Source organism: Girardinichthys multiradiatus, chromosome 7, assembly GCF_021462225.1.
Source record: "Girardinichthys multiradiatus isolate DD_20200921_A chromosome 7, DD_fGirMul_XY1, whole genome shotgun sequence".
Classification (NCBI taxonomy): domain Eukaryota; kingdom Metazoa; phylum Chordata; class Actinopteri; order Cyprinodontiformes; family Goodeidae; genus Girardinichthys; species Girardinichthys multiradiatus.
In genome coordinates, this window is record NC_061800.1 from 16908310 (window position 1) to 16932446 (window position 24137).

General features: G+C 39.4%; 1 protein-coding gene across 2 annotated transcripts; it reads right to left on the reverse strand.

Moving 5' to 3' along the window:
- Positions 1-935: 935 nt before the first annotated feature.
- On the reverse strand, positions 936-23496 carry asmtl (acetylserotonin O-methyltransferase-like). 2 transcript variants are annotated; one of them, XM_047371222.1, is made up of 15 exons: positions 23426-23496; positions 22626-22741; positions 20645-20776; positions 20511-20558; positions 20344-20408; positions 20197-20261; positions 19879-19987; positions 17607-17883; positions 17329-17529; positions 7693-7855; positions 6537-6730; positions 6306-6438; positions 6082-6222; positions 5837-5959; positions 936-5577 (listed from the first exon to the last, which is right to left on the reverse strand). In XM_047371222.1, the coding sequence occupies exons 2-15, from the start codon at positions 22716-22718 to the stop codon at positions 5372-5374; spliced, it is 1950 nt and encodes a 649-aa protein (XP_047227178.1). In that variant the 5' UTR covers positions 22719-22741; positions 23426-23496; the 3' UTR covers positions 936-5371. The 2 variants fall into 2 exon arrangements, with proteins under 2 accessions (XP_047227178.1, XP_047227177.1); XM_047371221.1 differs by having other exon boundaries at positions 6537-6733.
- Positions 23497-24137: the final 641 nt, after the last annotated feature.

Sequence of the window (24137 nt, forward strand, 5' to 3'; positions counted from 1 at the left end):
TATGCTTCCTCTTTGTATGAGGGGGTGATTGAACATTATCCATATGTGAAAAAGGAAAAAAATTTACATTTGAAGATTTGATGCAGCGCTCATAGATGTGTCCCCTCAGGATAGACTGCTGTCAAAGATACAAGGCCAAATCAACAGCTAGTTGTCTCTCTCAGATTTAAAGTTGGATGAATACAAATGAGTTAGCACATTGTTTCTATAAAGAAGTGTGAAAATTTCCAACAAATGTAACTGGCCTAAAGTCTTTGTGCTTTTGCAAAGAAACATGCCTAAGTCACTGTCATAATGTTTTATCTCTTAGCAATGTTTCTATGTCTAAAATGTAACATTTCTATGTGGGTCCAAAAACAAAGAGATTAAGTTCCTTTTGTGAAATGCCATGTGCATAAAATGTGTGCATCCTTTATTATATGCTCCTATTACATTTATTGCATGTGTAGCTATTGGGATGAAGGACGTAAAATGTTTAGTGTGCAACTGTGTAAGAAAAAAACCGAGTAATTTTGCTGTGTCTTGGTCGACTCCATTTTTACAGTTTCCTTCCTTATAGCTCTTAACTGCTGTGTATGATTTTCCCCACGTGATCAAATAATTATTAGCTCAATTAACCAAACAAAGGTCAAGTCTGCTACCATCTTAGCCACTTCAAGCATTTGTCATGCAGAGGTGAGTTAATCTTCCTCATTTCAGACAGAGCACATGCATAGTGTAACATGAGGCTTGCGTCACTGTCTGGTCATTGCTATGACATTTGGACAGCAATGACACCTACTGTGGCAAAAAAACTAAAATGGTGAGTAAAAATGTAATGGCCGACTTAGTTGGGGATCAGATGTGTAGAATGTCAATGCATTACTCCTACATTAAACTGTAACTTTTCATTCATATATTGTATTTCTTAATGCTCATATTGATCAAGACTGACACAATGTGCTTTCCATTTATTTACATGAACTTGGTGTTAATTTCCATTTTCATCTCCAACAGGTAAATGAACAATTTTACATTTTACCACAATTTGTAAAATAATTACCACATGAAGAAAAGCACAAAAAGGGCATTAAAATATAATCTCCTTTAAACACCCATTACTGATGTTCCACATGCAAAAATAAAGCTACTTGAATAAGGAGTATCTAATTTATTTTACCCAGTCCCCACTACTAAAGTCCACAGTGAAAATCCCTCTGCTTTACCAAGGATGTCAGGCCAACAAGCTACAAAACAGCCCAAAAGGACTCCATTGTTATTTCCAGCTGGTAGAAGCCCTCAGGTTATTTTTCCTCTGCCTTGAAACAAATCAATGAAGCACAACTCACTTTGAACAATTGCACATTTGCTGAAATCAGATGTGGGCTGAGGAGCCAGCCGTCACGCTCATTCTTGTTTGTTGACAGAGGAGGACTTTGATAAACAAGCCTGCTCTTTGAAACAGGTGCCCAAGCATGAGTTCAGTTTTTGAAAGGCAATTCAGAAAAATGCACTGATTAGAGGATGCTTGTTATTCTGCATGCAAACATTTGGATTCTGCAGATCCTTGCTAAAGTAACTGAAAGACTTTTATAACAAACAAATAGTATTTATTTTTAAACTAAGATTTTTCAAAAATTGAAATGGGTAATTTTAAAAATTAAACATAATTATCTAATCAAATTATTAGCTTGCCATTAAAAGAAGTCTCAATTAAAAGTGGAACTTTACTCAGTAGTCAGCGCTGAACTGAGGTTTCATTTAGCCAACGTTGCCCTCAAGTGGTTTCTTTGCAAGTTGCATAAAATTTCAATTTAATGACAAAAATAAACATAATAAATATAAAACCTTGCTCTTGGTACTATCTAAAAGGCTTTGATTACATCATTCTTGATAAATGTAAAGTTTTCTTTCCTAACTGAGCCATTACCATGCACAGCATGTTATCACTGGCTGCTCCACAACATGCAGTCAAGCCAGTTCACAAACTTGGCTTTTCCTCTCTATCAACATATGGAAGTGTTTTAAGGCCCCTATCTGCTAGCAGCAAATGGTCTTAAATCAGTCATTTTAATATCAAAGCACTTAACACTAGAATGATGATTACTTGCAGGTGGATAGCCATGCTGCTTGTCAAGACTACATTTGAAGAAAATGACTGAGCTCTTATACGACACGTACAGTACAGCCAGTGTTCAATACGCAAGATCACATTACAGAAGATTACTTTGGAGTTTCAGCAATTTTCCCAAATTACACTGGCCTTTGGTCTCTGCTAAACTTGATTGACTTGAATGGTTTTCATTAGGACGCGTAGCAGAGTGTTTGCTGATGATGCCGGTACACAAGAAGAGAGGCATTTGAAGGGTGAGCGGGTGCAGCTGCAGCTGCTGGGACACTGAAAGTGGACAGATATGCAAATCCCTTTCTTGGAAATGCTTCATCGTGTTTTGAGGGGAAAACAGACTTTGCTTTGATTTTAGACACTGATCTGTATCTCAAAGGCCTGAATTTTTCCCACAACATTTAACCCATGTCCTCTCGTTTGTTTAGATGTCTGGAAACTGGCAAGCGTTCCAACCTCCAAAGTTATTCAGTCCATCCCGGCTTTTACAATGCAAGAAACACATTGCAAATATGTACGTTTCTTATGGTCCTGGTTGATATTGTCAATAAAACAAACGTCTTGTGAATTACTTTGGTGTCATGTTTGAACTTGAGTCCACCCCTCTCCTGTCTCTCCGTATTCATGCAATGAAACCTGAGAAATGGAAATCAGTTCGATGTCACAGAGCCTGAACACGAAATGACAAGAAAATAACCATGAATAACATTGACCACCCTTCTTACCCTCCTAGGAAAATACTTTAAAAAGAGATCCAAAATGAAAAGTAATCCGTGCACACTGTTTATCAATGCCAGTGATACCCCCCTACATTCCCTGCAGCTGTTTGGCTGCTTTAACTGCTGCCTCCAAACTGAAATCCAAGAAGAGTATCTGTAAGGAATTAAGGGATGGTGTCCTACCCTTCTACAGATTACAAAGCTTTGCTTCCAAACCAAATGCATACAATGCACATTAATATCCCAAACCTGCCGGCACCAACCTCAATTCTGATAGTTCTCTGTCATTCTTTATTAATTTGATCCCAGTAACAGACATGCAGCTGATGTTGGAATAAATTAATCTGTTAATTGGGATCTCCATATGTTTCTTTGTTTCTTTCAGGTACATGAATTGGTTTTTCAGCACCATCTTGAGGAATCTACTTGACACAGCAAGAAACTCAAAAACTACTTTGATGCAGGGTTCAACTTTAGCTGAACAGCTGAGGTCCATTTTTCAGATAATCACAAATATTTGCAAAGACGTGGACTGGTGCTCCCTTAGAGATAAGTGCAAGAGGGAAAATTATAATACAGTACCGTAAACACCATGTTTATGCTACATTTAAATAGTGAGGTTTTTGAAGATGTATGCATCAATAATTAAGTATAACTTTACAGTGAGGAAGTCAAACAGCTAAAGAACCGGTGCAGTGAGAAAACCTGGTGCTCAATGTGGAAAACAAGGAAGGACACGATTAACTTGTGGAGATCACGACCTGAGCACAAACCTTTCATCATCAGCAACCATTCAACAGAAAGTGGACAGCATCAAGTTCCTGTTACAGAAGACAACCTTCCCTAGTTGAAGAACACGAAGAGGATCGTGATGCGATCCAAGCAGAGACTGGACTTTCTTACGAAACTGAAACAAGCAGCACTCCCAGCCAGCACATCCACCACAGATTGGCTGTTTAGTGTGATGAAGTACTGCATGTGAATGTGATGCTCCAGCTGTAATATGGCAGACAAGAGAGCCCAGCAGAGGATAGTGAGGGGAGCTGAGAAGATCACTGGAGTGTCCCCACCCTCTGTCTAGGATTTGTATCAGTGTTCCAGAAGTAACCGATCCTGAACATTGTCACATCCTCTTCATGAAGTTCATATTAACATGAAGCACACAGTCCTGCCTCCAGCAGCAGAAGCATCAAACTGCTATGGTTTTCGTCCGCTAGCTATTTATAACACCTTTTTTATTCTTTTGAACACTTTTTTTCACAACGCTAGACTTCCCTGAAAAATGTTGTCATGTCTTGTTACATGTTTAGTTTACCACAAACGTAAAATACATCAATTTGAATGATCTTCCTTTAGTGTGTTCAACAGTAAATATATACAGTATTTTTTGTCCAAAAGCAACACAGTTTAGCTAAAGCAATAAAGTTTAATGTCAATTTATTTCATTTGACTCAGTTGTCACGAATGATCAGTTGTCTAACTGAAAGAAGCATAAAATACTAAACTGTTTAGGCCATCTAGCAAACACACCATTATGAATGATATCAATAAGAAGGCTGTATGCATCCAACATTTTTGCTATTGCAGCTATATGAAATAGAGCTAGTATGAAAGGGTGGGGTCCTGTATATTTTATGATATAACAACGATCCTAAAATACATTTAACAAACAGAATCCATCCAATTTTGGCCCAGAGTTGCAAAGGTACATTTTGAAGTACTAACTTACACAGGTCTTTTATGGAACAAATACTCAATCTCTTGATAGATCAGTTAAGTATAAGAGAAAAATATGTTAGCATACTCTTACCTTTTTTGGAATTTAAATCTTGTTTTTATGCAAAGTTCGAATAATTGGAAAACGCAGACTGCCAACTGTTCTACAAGGCCGGTAATTTTGTATGGCATTTACAGACTGACTTGTCAAAACTCAGTGTGCACCCTGTGTTTAGATAATATTTTTCATTATTCTAATAGTTACATTTTCAATTGTGTAACATGTTACCATCATTTGAATTTGCTCTAAAGACATTAAAAACCAATGCACTGATTGGACATCCAATTAATTACGCATGCATTACCAATAACAGAGGCATTGTTTCTGACATTATTAATGAACTCTATAGTATAATTGAATTAAAAGAAAAGATTACATTTCTTCAATACTCTACAGCAAATATAGCTGAGGGAAGACCTATTATGTAACAATAAAACAGATTATTGGAGGTTATTGGATATTGAAAAGCATGGTAAAAGGACATGCAGCTGTAAAATGTCTTCATATTTAGAGTTTGTAAAACAGGAGGATGTCTCTTCAAAAATCTTCAGAAGATTAAAAAATCTCTCCTACATGTACAGCACGGGAGATTTGTCAACTTTATCAGCTTTCATACCTTCACACAGAAAGTGTTAAACCTAAAATAAGGACATCTTTAACATGTTTTCATATTTAAAAAAAACCTTAGTGTTTATTGTTGGTAAAGTGTGAAGACAACCAATAGCACACACCACATTACAAAGCTTTAACTGTAGGTAAGGGTGCAGTCAGTTATGCTTTGACACACATCATTGAATCTAGAAAGTTGTTTGTGTGTTTCACTTGTACTGTTATGAAACCGTGGTCCTTTAAAATTCGACTGTACTCCACCGCACTTCGCTGTTTCCCTTCGCTCATGCTGAGAGCCTGCAGCAGCCCTCGGCTCGGACCGCTCCTGTTTTCCTCAAGAAAGATCTCGCTCAGCAGGAGGCGGCAGCCTGACAGCAGAAAGTATATGCAAACATGCAACTTTAGAGCATACTAGTAGTTAAGTATTCAGTGATGTTTTTATACTTCATCAGAGAAAGAATAAAACACTGTACAGGCAACTGGGTGTTTTAGCTTGGCTATTTTCATACACGGTCTCACAGAGCTCTGCACCGTTGTGCTATACTAACAAAGAGGCAGTTGATTTTTAGATATTTTTTTATTTTCCAACAACAAATTGCTTGGTTGAAATTATACATTTTTTTGTACCTGGAGTGCATGCATCTGAAATTTTCCTCAGCAGAATGTGCAGCTTCTCATCAGTCAGATCATGGAGAATTCTCACCAGGATGTACACGTCTGCCTTGGGCAATTCGTCTTTTAAAAAGTCTCCTGTTCGAATAGCAGGGAAAAAAGGCATTTTATAGGTACAAAGTGACTGCTCTAATCTTGCTGCATCACTAAGCAATGTAACGTGTAGTATCTAACTTACAAAAAACTCAATGATAACTAACCAGCTTTAAAAGTAACTCTTTTGTCTGCGTGCTGCCGTTGAAAAAGTTCACTTATCTCCACAACAGCAGGCAAATCAAGCACCGTTACAGACAGTTCAGGATAGACTTTAATCAACTCATATGCAATGACACCAGTGCATCCTGTAAAATTGAGAAGATCATATGTAGAGGAATGCTTTCTAATTGGAAAACAGCGTAACTACTTGCATTCATTAATTTGTTACCTCCCACGTCGCAGGCTGTTTTATAGCTCGAGAGGTCAAAGGCCGTTGCTACGTCTGTAGCTGCAACTTTAGCAGAGCTGTGCATGGCATGCATGAATCTTAGTTTCGCTTCTCTGCTGTTACAAAAAGAGTCCTATAAAGAAATGCAAACAATAAACTGATACGTTGGGCTTTTTGCTGAGGTTTTCATCTGCAATGCATGAATCAGATTCTGAACGTAAAGACGATCACCTCACTCATCTCTTTACATTTCTTGACCTTCTCACGCTGGCTGGTTCCCTCCTGCACGGCGCTATCGAGGTGGGAGAACAGGGGCCACAGCGTGTCGTTACAGTGCTGAATGTAGGCGTGCAGCGAAAAACAAGCATCTGAGCGAAGAAAATGTGAGGCCAGTTCTGTGTTCTCAAATACAGGCTTCGGGTGTCCTGCTAAAAAATAAAGAAAGAAAAAAAATCATAAAGAAACATAAAGTAAATACATCTTAATTCATGAGAATATCATTGAAACTATATGTTTCAGTTATTCAACAATAAAACTTATATTCATTAGACAGAGAGTAATGTATTTTATTATGTTGTAGCCCGTGTCTTTAATAGGTAAGTGTGTATTCTTGAAGCATTGACTACAGCTACAGTCTATGCCTTGTGAATCTCCTACATACCTTTGAAAGAACTTCATAATCTGCTCATGGCAGGTTCTATCTCTGCATCTTATGCACCTTTTTCTAGCATATATTTTTCATCCACTCAACTTTCCAATAATATACCTTGGTGCAGCACTCTGACCAACCAGCTTCTTTACCAATAACCTTTGTGAATTACTCTATGTGTGGAGGATGTCAAAGGTTTAGCTTTTTGGTCTTATGTGGTATTTTCTAAGAAACTAAATTTTAGGTTTTCATTAGCTGCCAGCCATAAATACATTTTTTATATAATTAAAAGCGGGGCAAGCCTATTGTATTAATCCAAGACGTTTCCCTAAACACCTCCAAATGGAGGAACCCAAGAGGCATCCTGATCAGATGCCCAAACCATAAGCACCATATAATTTGTTATATTTATTATTTTCATTTTTATTACCCTTTCCAAAAAACATTTTAACTAAATCATTATTACTAAATATTTTTTATTTATAATTTTGCCATTATGGATACAAATTCCCTTTGTGCTCCTGTACACCTGCACACATGCAAAGCAGATAGCATAACTATAAATGTAAATTATGAATGTATAGGATATGATTTTAGGCTTTTGGAACTAAAGTACTGGCATATATTAACTTTTCTATGACATTCTAATTGAGATGCACTTGTATCTCAATTATACAATCTAAACCTTATTAATAAAGCTGTTCAGAGAATACACAGAATTTCAGAGGAATGACTAACTTGTATCTTTGGTCCTCAACAGTCCCAGTGACACACAAGCTTCGAGCAGTGTCTCGGTCCCCTTCACAGAGGCTTTGATCTCCTGGGCGATCTGCTCCGCATCTAGCCCAGGCTTGTTGTGTAGTAGGTCAAACACGCAGAACTTGGATGCTGTAAACAGTGCCTGGAGCAATTTTTGAGAAATTCAGAAAAGATGCTTAGATTACAAGATATTATATTATTTATGAAAGTGTGGTACAGCAGGTAGACAATACCAGCAAACATCTTCAAATAAAGAAACACATCTGAAAGTACAACAAAGACTGCTCTGTTCCTGCTCAGGTATCTCCTCTACTACTTCCAACAAGATACCTAGCAAACTGATCCACAAAAGGCGAAAGACAGGAACAATGTTTTTACACTGTACATCTTGAACTAAAGTGACACTTTTTTTTTTTTTTAAAGGTGTCTATGGTCACAACTGCTTTGGTTACCAGGCAGCAGTAGGATTATGATCTACATCCCTGCTTAAAAAATGCCATCTATAAATCAGATACTGATGTCTGGATCAGTAAAACTTTTTTTTTATCAACTTCTACTGAAAACCTTCGCAAATAAAAAAGATGGCAGATCACAACTCAGAAACATATTAAGCAGTGAATATCAGGTTAGTGATTACTCTTTGTAGCGTGATGTTTGTTCTGATTGTTTTTGGAATTGATGGTCCCTGCTGTGGTTACTGTAAAATGTCCTGCACCAGTCACAACAGGAATCTGTTGCCAGATATTCTTAACAGCCATCTGTGTGCTAGAGTTGTCAAAATAATGATGTTTCAATATAATGGATAATAGAAAAGTGAATTATTCAAAGATACTCATTTGCGTCAAATTAATAGATATAAACGGACCCATTCGCATTTGGAAGAGGTGCGACAATTTGGGCAAATGACAATGGGTCAGTTTATGTTGAAATTTTAAACTCTGCTAAGATGTTGAGTACGTCAAAAAAAAAAAAAACATATGCAACCCTCCTTAGCTTAGTTTAGAACTACAAATTACTTATCTAAAATACTTTTTTACTTTAACATATTGCCTAAACCCACACTACGTAAATACATTTTATTAGAATATAAATAAGTAAAATACTGGGTGTCCTCTGACTGTAGGGCACTGTTGCCAACTTGGTGACTTTGTCACTATATTTAACAATTTTTTTGACTCCCCTCTTTGTTTCTCAAAAAAGGTGACAAGCAACCAATCTAGTGACTTTTTTCTGTTCTTGGAGACTTTGGGGACTACACGTGAAAGTATGATATCTGCATTTACATTCTGACCAGTAAAAAGAAAATTTCAAAATGACTTCAATCACATTTTGATGGATCAAAACGCCTTTCAAGATATCTCAAATTAGATCACTGAATTTCTCATTTCAGGGTCACACATTCATAATTTCAATTTAAGATGTCTCGAACTTAAATAGTCAAAACTACATTTTAAATATCTAAATTAAAAAATTGTGCATAAAGCCCCATAGTGTTGCCACTGAGCCTTCAAAACTGTTGCCTGCGGAAACAGGGTGGCGGCAATGGCGCTCGCTGTTTTTTGACAATAATTTCAGAAAATGCCACAACATTGAAACAGTCCAGCAATATGGGGAGCAGTTTGCGGAGAACGTGAACCTTATATACTCAAAGACTGCTTAAGAAACCTACAAAGAAATTCACAATACTTTCTCTCCCAATACATATCTTTTCGTGACAACCATATCTTGTGACTTAAGGAGGCCCTGTTGCTTTTTTATCCCGGAATTTGGCCTTAAAGAAGATGTTATGCCAAAAGCTATAGCAATAGTGTGGTAGAGGAAGTAGCGGCAACATATTTGACAATATTGTCCAATGCCAGGTTTTTCTCAAAAATGTCTCTGAAAACTTAAAACACAGCTTTATATCAACCGTTAAAAGAGAACACATGTACGCAATGTCTATTTATTGAACAATGTTTGCTGTTAAAATAAAATAAACAGCTGCAGCACTAAAAATCGTGTTCAAAATACGAGAATTTGAGTTCAATTGGTCTATCATTGCAGACTACTGACTAGCAAACCCAAGTAAGGCTGAAATGCCTTACATAACACCAGATAAATCTGAGATGTTTTGGTTAGACTGAATGATTATTGAAGATATCAGTAATATCATTCTGACTAGTCCGAAAGTCAAGAATACAGCTCTAGATATCTAAAAGCAAGTTTAAGATATCTTGAATAATGAGGTCAAGATATTTTTAATAGGAATTGACTGGTCAGAACAAACACTGAGATGTCTCAAGATTACTTTATGGTTTGTCATAAATAAATTGTTGATATCTGAAATATATGATTTAGATAGTAATTTATTGCAGATATATTGAATTGGAGCCTTCATACATCTTATATTCAATTCAATTCAGAAATACTTTATCAATCCCAAAGAAGGATCTCCTATAGTGCTCTGTTTAACAGTACATCTGAAGAAGCCTCTGACTGAAGACACTCCGTTGTTGTAGGACAGTCTCATGAAGAGGATGCTCAGGGTTCTCCATAATGTTCTTCATTTTATGAAGAATCCGTCTCTCCACAATGATCTCCAGAGGTTCCAGAGGAGTCCCCAGAACAGAGCCAGCATTTTTTTATCAGCTTGTTGAGCTTTTTAAGTCCTTGGCTCTGATGCTGCTTCCCCAGCAGATGATGACAAAAGAGATCATACTCTCCACAACAGACTTATAGAAGATATGCAGCATCTTGCTGCAAACACAGAAGGACCTAAGCTTCCTCAAGAAATACAGTCTGCTTTGTCCCTTCTTGTAGGTGGCTTCACAGTTGCATCTCCACTCCAGTCTGTTGTTCAGGTGAACACCGAGATATTTATAGTCCTCCGCCACCTCCACCTCTTCTTCCGTGATGGCCATTGATAGACTCTACAAATATGGCGGCAACGTCAGAACGCCGTTAAGCATTCGATAGGGCTTCTACGTATTAATGTCTATGGGTCTGAGCACGAGATATGCTGTGCAGATGCACAGTTCCTCACCACGCAACTGCAGTACGAATTAACGTAGGAAATGTTAATCAGCTGAAAGCTCAGTCAGCTGCTAAATAGCAAACCAACCAATGTGCCTCTCAGCATTACTCCTTCGTTTAAGTGTAAAGGCCTTGGAGGCTAATGTGGCCAATAATAACACAGGTAGTGGAGCCAGACGGAAGCAGAGCAGAAAGAAGTAGAAACGTATAGCTAACTACCCTGCTGCAGTAGTGGTCTTTACAGAAAATACCACAAACACAGAAATTGTACAGGGCCACTGCTGTATATATATTGCATGGACCAGATCCTTGTTTACACTGTGAAGAATATGTTTCATATATTATCTTGTCCACTGTTTTGCCAACCAGGGAAGTGACACAAGTTAGAAATAATTCTAAACAAGGGTTGAATTATCCCCAACTTACTGGTTTTGCCCTAATTAAGGATGTTAAAATATTGTCATATTATGATCAATCATATTTTTTGCTTTTAACTAGAAGGAACCCTGTTCCTTCAAAAAATGTTGCAGAGTATTTTTCTTAGTATCGATATGAAGTTGGAATTTTTTGTATCGTGGCAACCTTTTGTGTGCAATAGAGATGTGTAGAGCAGCTGAATGCCAAGTTTTTAAGATAAAAGTGTAGGGATCTTTGTGCTGACACTGAGCTCTGTTAGGTCAAACATTTTATCTCCCCATTTTCCTTCAAATTGTTAGTAATTTCTTGAATTGCACCGCTCAAGGTGGCAGCAGGTTGGAATGGCTCTGTTACTTTTCGTTCTGATTGGTTCTTTTTGGGAACTCAAATTCCTCTTGCAGTGGATAGAATTGATTTTTTTGGACGATTGTCCTCCCTGGTATCAGATGCTGTACAGCTGGAGGGATTTTTGCTGATGCTTTTTTTACTTTTAGACATTGGTTATGATGCGCCACCATGGCAACAGAGTTGTTTTTTTACAACCACGAGCAGCTAATTAATATCTCAAAGCTAAAATAATACTTCAACTACAACCCCAAATTGAAAAGGAGGTGCTGTGGATGCAGAGCAGGAGCAAAGAGAAGAGAGAGGAGGAAGTTCAAACCAATGTGAGATCGTTAGGAAACAAGTTGGATGAACTCGAAGCCCTACAAAGGACCCAGCCAGAGTATCCGGAATGCAGTATTATGTATTTCACTGAGACATGGCTGCAGGATCATATCCTTGACTCCAGCATCTCTCTGCCAGGCTTTCTGACCATACGAGCAGACAGGGATTTAAAGAGGAGCGGCAAACGCAAGGGAGGTGGACTGGCAGTACTTGTGGACAACAGATGATGTAATCCAGGACATGTTACTGTGAAGTGTTGTCTCTGCAGCCCAGATATTGAAGTGTTAGCAATATGTTTTCGTTCATATTATTTACCCCAGAGAGTTGACCAGTGTTATTTTGGCAATGGTATACGTTCCACCTTTAGCTGTTGCCGACACTGCATGTGATGCCATCAGCTCAGTTCTTGCCAAGCTACAGACACAAAACCCCAATGCGTTTGTAACAATATCTGGTTATTTTAACCATGCTTCACTCTCTGCTACACTTTCAACGTTTCAACAGTTTGTCATCTGCTCTACCAGAGAAAATAAAACATTGGATTTGTTTTATGCAAATGTCAAGAACTCATACATCTCTAAAGCAAGACCTCCTCTAGGCAATTCAGATCAATCTTGTTTTTCTCTACTTGAAATATAAGCCGCTTGTTCAGAGACAACCTGTAATAACGATAACTGAGAAAATGGAGACATCAAGCTGAAGAGGCCCTGCAAGGTTGCTTTGAGGGTACACACTGGGACGTACTGTGCCAGCCACATGGAGAGGACATTAATGCCATGACTGAATGTGTGACCGACCATATAAACGTCTGTGTGGATAACATCATCGCCACCAGAATGGTGAAATGCTTCCCCAACAACAAACCCTGGATCACCAGTGACATGAAGTACCAGCTTAAAAAGAAAAAAAAAAGCCTATAAAAGAGAGGGAGACTGGAAATTATTGTGAAGTATACAGAAGCAACTTAAAGTCAAGATAAGAGACAGCATGGAGGTGTACAAGAAGAAGCTGGAGGGCAAGCTCCAGCAAAACAATATGTGGTCAGGGATGAAGAAGATCACAGACTTCAAGCAAAAGGAAGATTGGACTGATGTATGTCTGGACAGAGCCAATGAACTAAACACATTTTCAATAGGTTCAGTTCAGAAACAAGCTCAGCATCCTCCTCTCCTGCTCACCGCCAAACAGACATCCCACCCTCCTTTGACCCACAGCTTTCCTGTCACACCTCAAACGTCTTTTCTTCCCCCTCAGCCATTGACCCTTCTGCTTCTACATGTTTGCCTTCAACTAAATCAGAAGATGCTGATGCTCCCGTTGCCTCCCCCTTCCACCTGTGTGTCTCAAGTCAGGTGAGGAGACTGAACCAGAATAAGGCTGATTGTGTCAGCCCTAGAGTCCTGAAGGCCTGTGCAGAGCAGCTCTGTGGGATTCTGCAGCACCTCTTCAACCTTAGCCTGGCCCCAAAGAAGGTTCAGTGTTGTGGAAGACCTCCTGTCTTGTTCCGGTACCAAAAAAAACTCACCAATCAGTCCCTAATAAATATAGACCTGTTGCCCTGACATTCAATTCAATTCAATTCAAAGATACTTTATTGATCCCCGAGGGGAAATTAGAATTCCAGTACAACCCATCCAAACATACATCATGACACAAGACAAGGGAGACGGGTCACCGAGGCCTTGCTGCCCACTCACAGGCACTGCCCTTGTTAGATGAGAAAAGAGGCCACATTAGGTAAGTAGAGGGAAAAAAAAAAATCATATTTCACACTTTATCCTTAGCAGGATACAGTTTGAGATTGCAAAAAAACCTCAGCACAAAGAAGCAACAGTTGACAAAACAACATCATGCCGGGAACGGTGAAGGCGGTGTGCTCAAGATATGTTTATCTTGAGCATGTGTGTGTGTGCGAGTGAGTGTGTGCAAGTAAGTCCATGAAGCACTGTCACAGAGGCCATTGTCCTTGATGGTTCGTTGGAATGTTCATCAACCGGCCACAAAGTTCTGAGCAGGTCCACAGATGTCCTCAGGGAAGGGAGGGGGGCAGAGGGAGCAGAGCGCCCTGTTTACATAACTTCCAGGAGAAGTTGAAGATAACCAGCCATCAAGGCCGCGCAGGGGAGCCAGACTCAGAAAAACAATAATTATTTGGGTTAGGCTGACTCTTAATTTTCCGTCAGCCTTGAGAGTCTTGCTGGTGCTTCACAAAGGCGAATCCAAACAGCCAAATTCCTGGTCTTTCTGCCAGATCCAAGCGAACAACTTTCTCCAAGATTTATCCCATTTCACCCCTGAGTCCAGGAACCGCAACCTGCCTGCGATCCTGTATAAGGATCACATCCAGTCTGCGATTCAGCTCACATAACATCTCAGTCTGAGTGTTGATCGCTCTGAAGATCCCATCACACATGCCAGGCAGCCTCACAATTGCCAGAACAGCTGCTGACATTCTCCAAATTTCTCGATATGCCAGGTAACCGCTGACTCCAAAAAGCAGAAATCCTGATGTCCAACATCCAATTATATACACATCTTCCACATCCTCGGCTGACATTATCGACAAACACACGATCCTCCACTTCCAGGAGTCCATCGTGTATCCGGAGAAAAATGTCCCGTCCGGGCAAGCGGGCTCTCCTGACCCCTGTTTTCTCGTCGAGAAAATTTGATCAATTGCATTGAGAGACCAGCTGACCAAATCCATATTTTGGAAGAATTTGGAAGATGTGCAAAAAGAGGCTCCAAAAAGACAAGACACAGAGCTGAAGCAGGGCAGATATGGGAGGGGTGCGGGAGACAGAGGAAAAGCGTCCACCTCCACCGAGAGCAGGAAAATAAGGTCCTAGAGACTCCTGTTAGATTTCTCCATTGCGTTTAATACAATCCAACCTGATTTGCTTTGTCAGAAACTCCAGAAGACTCAGGTGGAGGCCTCAACAATCTCCTGGATCAAAGACTACCTGACAAACAGACCACAGTTTGTGAGACTGAAGGGTTGTGAGTCTAACCAGGTAGTCAGCAGCACAGGAGCACCACAGGGGACTGTACTCTCACCATTCCTTTTCACTCTGTACACCTCAGACTTCCAGTACAAGACAGACTCCTGTGATCTGCAGAAATACTCAGATGATTCAACAGTTGTGGGATGGATCAGAGATGGACAAGAAGCTGAGGACAGGGAACTGGTAGAACGCTTTGTGGCATGTGTAGAAACAATCATCTCATGTTTTATTCACGTTCATCTCTGAACGTGAATAAAACAAAGGAGATGATTGTAGATTTTAAGAGAAACAGGAATAGGTCAAACACTATTTCCATCATGGGAGAAGTGGAGGTGGTGGAGGAGCGTAAATACCTCAGTGTTCACCTGGACAACAGACTAGAGTGGAGATGCAACTGTGAAGTTGTCTACAAGAAGGAACAGAACAGACTGTGCTTCTTGAGGAAGTTTAGGTCTCTCAGTGTTTCCAGCAAGATGCTGCATATCTTCTATAAGTCTGTTGTGGAAAATGCGACCTCTTCTACCATCATCTGCTGGGGCAGCTGCATCAGACACAGGGACTTAAAAAAAAGTCAACAAGCTGATAAAGAAGGCTGGCTCTGTTCTGGGGACTCCTCTGGAACCTCTGGAGATCATTGTGGAAAGACGGATTCTTCATAAAATGAAGAACATTATGGAGAACCCTGAGCATCCTCTTCATGAGACTGTCCTACAACAACAGTGTCTTCAGTCAGAGGCTTCTTCAGATCTGCTGTAAGACGGAGCGCTACAGGAGATCCTTCCTGCCCACAGCCATCAGCATCTACAGCTCTTTGAAGAAACCTGCATAATATGAGCTACAACAACATTTAATTTCCCTTTGCGATGAATAAAGTATGTCTTAATTTGAATTGAATTTGAATTTCATAGCAAATAGCCTCATAAACAATGAAATGCTGATTACTCTAAATTAGGGATAATGTTTAAATAATGAAATAGTAAAAGCAAATTACATGCATTGTGATGTTAAAAGCAAACATCAGGTCTGTAGATGTCCTGCTTGTTCCCTAGCTGACAACCCACTGAATGACGTGGCTACAGGATTATTAGTGATGTTTTAATTAATCAGCAAGTGATTGAAATCAGCAGAGAAATCATATATATTTTTCCCCTGATCAAAACTAAACAGTCCCACTGACTGAAGTCTGTAAACACATCAGCAAAGAGCATGTTCTTTAATGCTCTTTGGGTTTGGTGAGTTAAGAATTACACGCTTTGATGCATATAAGGGGATAATCTTGCAATATATTTTTGGATGGATTCAAACTATCAACCAACAAGCAGCTCTGAAAAGATCAGAGTTAGCATATCTAACCTTAGAAAAAAACGGAAATTGAATCATTCAAGACAAATTGTAATGCCAGGTGTGAATAATTATGTTTAACTATCTACTTTTTTCTGAATTTGCCAGAACACATGGTAGAAATAAGACTGAACGGGGGCCTAGTGCAAGTAGTGCTCTGCCTCTTTTCCATTGTACCTTTTAAGCTCAGGCTTGCCTTATAAAGTGCAAAGACATCAAATTAATTTCAACAGATATTATTTGTTAACTGCACAACTGATTTCCTCAGCAACTTGATAAGTTCTCAGAGAACTTTGCAAGCCAATCTCAGATCACTAGGATATGTGAGGAAAGCGGAAAATTGTGTAGTATTGACAAATGGTATACAGAGTCTGAACAATTGTTTTTCATAAGTGCCACTTCACAGGAACTGAGAAATAGTGAGTCTATGTGCAGTCTTTTAAACCATGAAAACTTTTTTCGTATGCTGTGTTTTCAGAACAGAAGCGAAGCACAAAAATATCCAAGACTGCCAAGGTGTTAAGTAAAACCTTAACTGACAAAAGTGAAACACTGATTGGGTAACTTACTTCTACAATGTACACTTATGACATAAGACACGTTTATGAAACAACATAGGGTTGAATTTAAAACATAACTTATATGCTGAAAGGAAATAAAAAGGAGAAGCATTCAATGAAAGTATAGAGAGTTAGGCTTGAAATAACATGCAAAGTGTTACAGGAAGCAAAAGAAGAAATTGTACAAAACTCTTGGGAAATTCTGGAGATGACATTTTACACCAACATGCAACATCTTCTTTTATATTTTGTAAATCTTTCCTGAACAACCAGATGCATTTCACTCATTCATACAGGGACACACAAATATGAATCTCATGTGTTTGATCACTATACTGAAGTTGGGTGGGCACCCTGAAGTTGCCAGGAAACAATAAAACCAAACAACAGGAAGCAGTGCAACTACAATTAAGCAAAACTGCAACTAGTAAGCCATGTACAGCCACCTGTTTGAAAACTCTCTAAAACCCCACCACTCTAATTTAGTAATAGCAAAGTTTCATAAAGAAACTATGTGATCAATGGTACTCATTCTATAGAGGTTCTCAATGAAAACAGTGAGCAGAAAATTATTATTTTACAGTAAAGTTCATGCTAGAAACACCTGTTACCTTTGAGGCTTTGAATCCATCCATCAGCTCATAAATCCGCTCCAAGTCTCGTTTTTTAAGCTCGCTGTCATTGTGCATAGCCCCGTCTCTACTCCTCATCGTTGGTGATATGGTATTTTCAGAGTTATGGAGCTTGGTCTCTCGATCATCTTGTGTAGACACACTATTGACCTTTGCCTGACTTTCTCTGCCTTTCTTCACCTGTAAGAGATTCAGTTTCTGTAGCAAAAATAACAAAAGCCCAACAGTATTTGTACACATTGTGGCATGAAAAAAACCTTATGAAGTGGACTGGCCAAAGGGCTGTTGGGTCTGGGGATAGACGTGGAGCTGTCTTTCTGCTGAATTAGAATGGAGGTGGAATGATCCTCGTTTCCGCTGAGGTATACCGACTCAGTTGTCTCAGGAGAAAAGAAAGAGCAGTGGTTGTAAATAATGTCAAGTTGTTTGCAGAAGTGGTTGAGGGGGAACCCGACAACGTTTAGGAAATCTCCATGGACGTACTCCACCAGCATGCCCCCGAGAGATTGAATGCCATAGCCACCAGCCTTGTCCCTGACACATAGAGAGAAACAATGAGAACACATTTTACTTTACAGTAATGCATGGATTCAATATACAATAGTAAACTTTGCAAAAGTATTCATACCCACTTTTTTTTCACACTACACGTGATGAACAAACGCAAAGTAGTGTTAAACCCTCTTTCCTCTAAGACCCCTGAATAAAATGTGCCTTTAGAGGTCGACTAATTTTATAGTCCACCTGAGTGTAATTTCATCTCAGTACAAATCCAGCTGTTCTTTGAAGGCCTCAGAGGGACATAAGTGAATGAACAGCATCGGGAAGAACAAGGAAAGGACCAGATCAGTCAGTGATAAAGTTGTGGAGAAGTTTAAAGCAGGAATAGGTTTTAAAACAATATTCCAAGTTTTGTACATTTTACAGAACAATGTTTAATCCAGTCAGTCAGTCATTTTCTACCACTTCTTTCATAGTGGGTCATGGGGAAGCCGGTGCCTATCTGCAGCAGTCTATGGGCGGGAGGCGGGGTACACCCTGGACAGGTCGTCAGTCCATCGCAGGGCAACACAGATCCACACAGGACAAACAACCATGCATACACTCATTCACACCTAAGGGAAATGTAGAGAAACCAATTAACCTAACATGTAGCCATCTTTTTGGACTTTGGGAGGAAGCTGGAGTACCCGGTGATAACCCACCCATGCCCAGGGAGAACATGCAAACTCCATGCAGAAAACCCCCCAACCAGGAGTCGAAACCCAGGACCTTCTTGCTGCAAAGCTACCAACTGCGCTACGGTGCAGCCTGTGTTCAATTCATCATCCAAAAATGGAAAGAGAATGCCATGTGGTTACAGCAAATGTCCAATTAAACTGACTGCCTGGCCAAGGAGAACTTTAATCAGAGAAGAGGCCGGGAGGCCCAATGGTAATTCTAGAGGAGCTGCAAAGAGCCACAGCTCAGATAGGAGAATCTGTTGAAAAGATACATTTTAGTCGTGCAATCTACAAATGTGGCTTTGTTGAAACAAAACCACAAAAACTACCATGCACATAACCCAGAACAAACCACTTTCCAGGGTGAAACTTGGTGGTGGCAACATCAGGCTGTGGGAATGCTTGCCTTCAAAGAGAACACCGAAGTTGGTAAGACTTGATGAAAGAAAAATGAAGCAAAAACAGGACGATCCTGAAAAAAATAACTGGACAACAACCCTAAACATATAGCCAGAGTTACAATAAAATGGTTTAGATTAAAGTATAGTTATCCCTTAGAAAGGCCCAGTAAAAGTCCTGACATAGAACCAGTTAACAATCTGTGGCAAGACTTGAAAGATGATGTTCAGAGATTATCTCTATCTGACTCAGCTTGAGCTTTCTTCCAAAAAACAAAAAAAAATCTCCACCACGGGATATGCAAAAACTGATAGAGAGCTATCCCAAAACACTAGCAACCAATACTAGAAGGTCGGTTCTACATGGTGGCTGTTCAACAAATGCACACCCCACATCACAGTCTCATTCAAAGTTATAAAAACAAGTTATTATTGTTCTACGCTTCAGTCTGCAAACCGGCAGTCTACTCGCCCACTCTTTCCCACTGATTTTGACACTGTGCTGCAGACATATTGATGTTGATTGAATGCTATCCGTGTGCACTTTTATCTCACTTTGTATAGTCTTTATTTCCATCAATAACAGGCCTAAAAGCACCAACAGATTGCCCTCTGAGATCAAATAACATTTTCTCATTTGAACCTACCATGTAACAATTATACAATACTTAAAGAAATACTTTTGCTAGGCACTTAAAAAGTGTTGAATGAGCCCTTTTTAAGCCTAGTCTAAATTAATGTTTAATGCCGACACAAACCATGCCAAATCAAACAAGGTAAACATAGCCCTAACAAATTTCAAAGTCTAAAAAGCAATGAGTTCATGCGCCTCACAGTGAGTTAAAAAAACAGTAATCGACAGGCTGCTTGGTGATGTTACTATGCAAAGTTCAAATTGCTATACTCACATAGGCTCACCACTATTGATGTACTCCCATAGCATGTTTTCTGACAGATCTGCAAACTTAACCTTTGTTTCTTCATAGAAGTCTATCAACTGGTAGTCCACTTCATCATCTAGGAGAGGACCAGAGAAGATTAAAAATGAGATAATCTTTTATCTGAATGTAAGATTACTTTGAGCTTTAAGTACTAAATGAAATGGCCTTAAATTATATTTTAGTATTAAATATTCTAGTTGAAAATAAAAAAACTCCTCAACTGCATTATTTTTACTTTAAGAAGCTTTAGAAATATGCTAAAACCATTATAGTGCTGAAACGTACTGTCTTTTTCATGACACAGGACAATGGCAACTCCAGTAAATACACTGTGCTCTTTCCCGCTCAAACTGAAAAAGAAAAGAATGAAATAATGTCATATATATTTTTTTTGTTTATACTGTAAATTCTAAAACAACGTAAAGTCTATACCTTGATAGCATCCTGTATGCATCATGTTTGTCCACAGGCTTTTCCAGAATCATTCCATCAACAGTCTGCAAATTATGAACAATGACCAAAACATGTAAACAGCTAGATCCAAACACAGTTAACACAACATCATGTCAGTAAATTCAGCAATGATTTTCTCATCTTACCACAATTGTGTCTGCTCCAATTACCATGTCAGGAGTCTTCAGGTGTTTCTGAACCAAATTAGGTTAAAATATGTTTATGAGACTATTGACATGGATATTTCTGAATATTATAATAAGAAAACATCTAAACTCACAATTGGCATCCTCCTGGCCACCTCCAGGGCCTTCTGCTTGGCAGTCTCAACAGCGTACTCATGAGGGGCTTTGAAAAGTCCCTTATCAAGAGTTTCTTTAAACCAAGAAGGCACCACCTCAAAACGTAAACCCTAAAATACAAGAGAGAAAAATTTTAATTTACAATGTACAAATCTCTTTCAAAATTAAATGTGTGTCTATATATATATATATATATATATATATAGACATACACACACACACACACACACAGGGGTTGGACAATGAAATTGAAACACCTGTCATTTTAGTGTGGGAGGTTTCATGGCTAAATTGGACCAGCCTGGTAACCAGTCTTCATTGATTGCACATTGCACCAGTAAGAGCAGAGTGTGAAGGTTCAACTAGCAGGGTAAGAGCACAGTTTTGCTCAAAATATTGAAATGCACACAACATTATGGGTGACATACCAGAGTTCAAAAGAGGACAAATTGTTGGTGCACGTCTTGCTGGCGCATCTGTGACCAAGACAGCAAGTCTTTGTGATGTATCAAGAGCCACGGTATCCAGGGTAATGTCAGCATACCACCAAGAAGGACGAACCACATCCAACAGGATTAACTGTCGACGCAAGAGGAAGCTGTCTGAAAGGGATGTTTGGGTGCTAACCCGGATTGTATCCAAACAATATAAAACCACGGCTGCCCAAATCACGGCAGAATTAAATTTGCACCTCAACTCTCCTGTTTCCACCAGAACTGTCCGTCGGGAGCTCCACAGGGTCGATATACACGGCCAGGCTGCTATAGCCAAACCTTTGGTCACTCATGCCAATGCCAAAAGTCGGTTTCAATGGTGCAAGGAGCACAAAACTTTGGCTGTGGACAATGTGAAACATGTATTGTTCTCTGATGAGTCCACCTTTACTGTTTTCCTCACATCCGGGAGAGTTAGTGTGGAGAAGCCCCAAAGAAGCGTACCACCCAGACTGTTGCATGCCCAGAGTGAAGCATGGGGGTGGATCAGTGATGGTTTGGGCTGCCATATCATGGCATTCCCTTGGCCCAATACTTGTGCTAGATGGGCACGTCACTGCCAAGGACTACCGAACCATTCTTGAGGACCATGTGCATCCAATGGTTCAAACATTGTATCCTGAAGGCGGTGCCGTGTATCAGGATGACAATACACCAATACACACAGCAAGACTGGTGAAAGATTGGTTTGATGAACATGAAAGTGAAGTTGAACATCTCTCATGGCCTGCACAGTCACCAGATCTAAATATTATTGAGCCACTTTGGGGTGTTTTGGAGGAGCGAGTCAGGAAACGTTTTCCTCCACCAGTATCACGTAGTGACCTGGTCACTATCCTGCAAGAAGAATGGCTTAAAATCCCTCTGACTACTGTGCAGGACTTGTATATGTCATTCCCAAGACGAATTGACGCTGTAATGGCCGCAAATGGAGGCCCTACACCATACTAATAAATTATTGTGGTCTAAAACCAGGTGTTTCAGTTTCATTGTCCAATGATATATATATGGATATATATATAGAGAGAGAGAGAAAGAGAGGAGTGCACCTATCGCAGTTTTCTGGCCGATCACTGATCTTTAAAAAAGGCTGACCTGCTGATTCCGGTTTTGGATAATACCAAGTTTTTTCTTTATAACTGACACTGTCAGGTGTTATAAGGTCACAATATACCCTCAATACTCCAATCTTATTTGAGAAACATTGAACAAAACCCATGAACAGGGGTTTGGGTTGTTGTCCTTGAGGCGAACCTGTAGACTTTTTTCATAATATCTTGAAAAGACAATGCATGTGAGGAGAATGCAATTTTATTCTCTAAATGACACACACATTATTACTCACAGATTTTCTGTCATATTTTTAACATCCTTTTTATGAATTTTGGTAACATATTTTTAATAAGACAAGTTCTTATGGTTAAAAAGTACAATTACTTTACCTGGTATACATAAAAGCACATACCGTATTGCGGAGTATTTCCAGTCTTCTAGGAGAGGAACTGGCCAACACTACCAGTTTACCAGAGAGCTTAGAAATGACTGGATTCAGCACCATGGTGGCCTTGGAGTTTAACTGACCTGAGGTGGAAAAGGGTTAAACATTACAGAGCTTATGTGGCCTCAGCTCTGCCAGAGACAGAACACTGTTTGAATAATCGATCAACATGACTTCACCATTTGCTATTACTTCGTCAATTAAAGTGAACTATAGAAGTATTTTACAGTAAAAGGTGCTTCTTTAAAGGTGGAGATCCTCGGCCTTAATACAACACCACCCTTCGTGTTTATTTGTTTTTTATTATTTATAAACACAATTTTCCAATAAATATTTTGTCACAAAAATAGCACTTTCAGCTTGATCTCACGGGTTTTCAGCACTTAAATGAAACATTTGCTCTACTGTAAGTTCTGCATAGTTTGGACTGATTATGTTTATGTGACAAGTATCTATAAGGCTCTAAATAAACAGAACATTTGCAGCCACTGAAATCAGCTAATTATAACCGCGTAGACATGATATTCAAAACATGTAGGAAAACATGCACACAAAAAAAATCTATTTTCATGGTTAAAATCTCCCTCAGTCGCCCTGTACCAGCAACACTAGTTCATATCTGCTAACTTGAGGGAAACCGTTCCAAAAAATGCATGGTTTACCTTGCAAGATCACCTTTATAAATTACTCAGTTTAGCAGACAAGAATTAGTTTTAACAATTATGTTTCACATAACCCAGTAGCTGTTAGCAGGTCTACTATCTTACCTGCCGAAGCCAGGAAACATTGGAAAGAGAAGCTTGCTAGGATAACCCGAAAGACGGCTCTTACGTGATGACGTATCCTGAAGTAGAAGGGTCAAATGCGAGCCTTTGGGTGCGCACCATTCGTCACCCGGCGTCGAATGGCGCAGATCCACCGGCGAAAGCGGCGAACTCGCCCTTCCTAGATGAAACCACTAAAGTGCTACATCCATTAACATTTACTTTACTCAGTGCTTCTTTGTTCTCTTTGTGTCTCTGCTCTGTTCTTTCAAACCTCCAGACGGTCGGATGGTGTAAGGGGGAGTCAGATTTAGCCTAAATCGGCTCAGTTATGGTTGAGGTGCAAACACACCCTCCATTTGTGCTACCTGTGCGACCCCTTCTCTTTTCCAATGGTTATAATCAGTCTAACAGAGAGAGGTCCCCCAATCCTTGGGGTTTTTAGTATAACAATGGCCACCAGTGTGCTCTAGATGGACAAACTTTATCAGTTTATTATTTTTACTTAGTACCCCTACACATAGCCCATTCTAAAATCGACAAATTCTAACACTCACTTTATTCTAACCTCCCCAACAATCCTACACCATTCCAAACCCTTTGTGAAGTGCCTTGAGACGACATGTGTTCTGAATTGGCTCTAAAACTGAATTGAATTGTTTTTAGCTGTTATTCCACCAAGAACCCAAGAAGTTGCATTGACTCTCATTCAATC

What these genes read in the sequence shown, in the direction of transcription:
- asmtl (XM_047371221.1), bottom strand. Translation starts at nt 22,718, where the DNA reads ATGGTGCTGAATCCAGTCATTTCTAAGCTCTCTGGTAAACTGGTAGTG. An exon ending in CCTGTGTCATGAAAAAGACA is followed by an intron (nt 19,988 to 20,196) that starts GTACGTTTCAGC and finishes GTCCTCTCCTAG; the next exon opens with ATGATGAAGTGGACTACCAG. An exon ending in AATGTAAAGAGATGAGTGAG is followed by an intron (nt 6,439 to 6,536) that starts GTGATCGTCTTT and finishes ATTTCTTTATAG; the next exon opens with GACTCTTTTTGTAACAGCAG.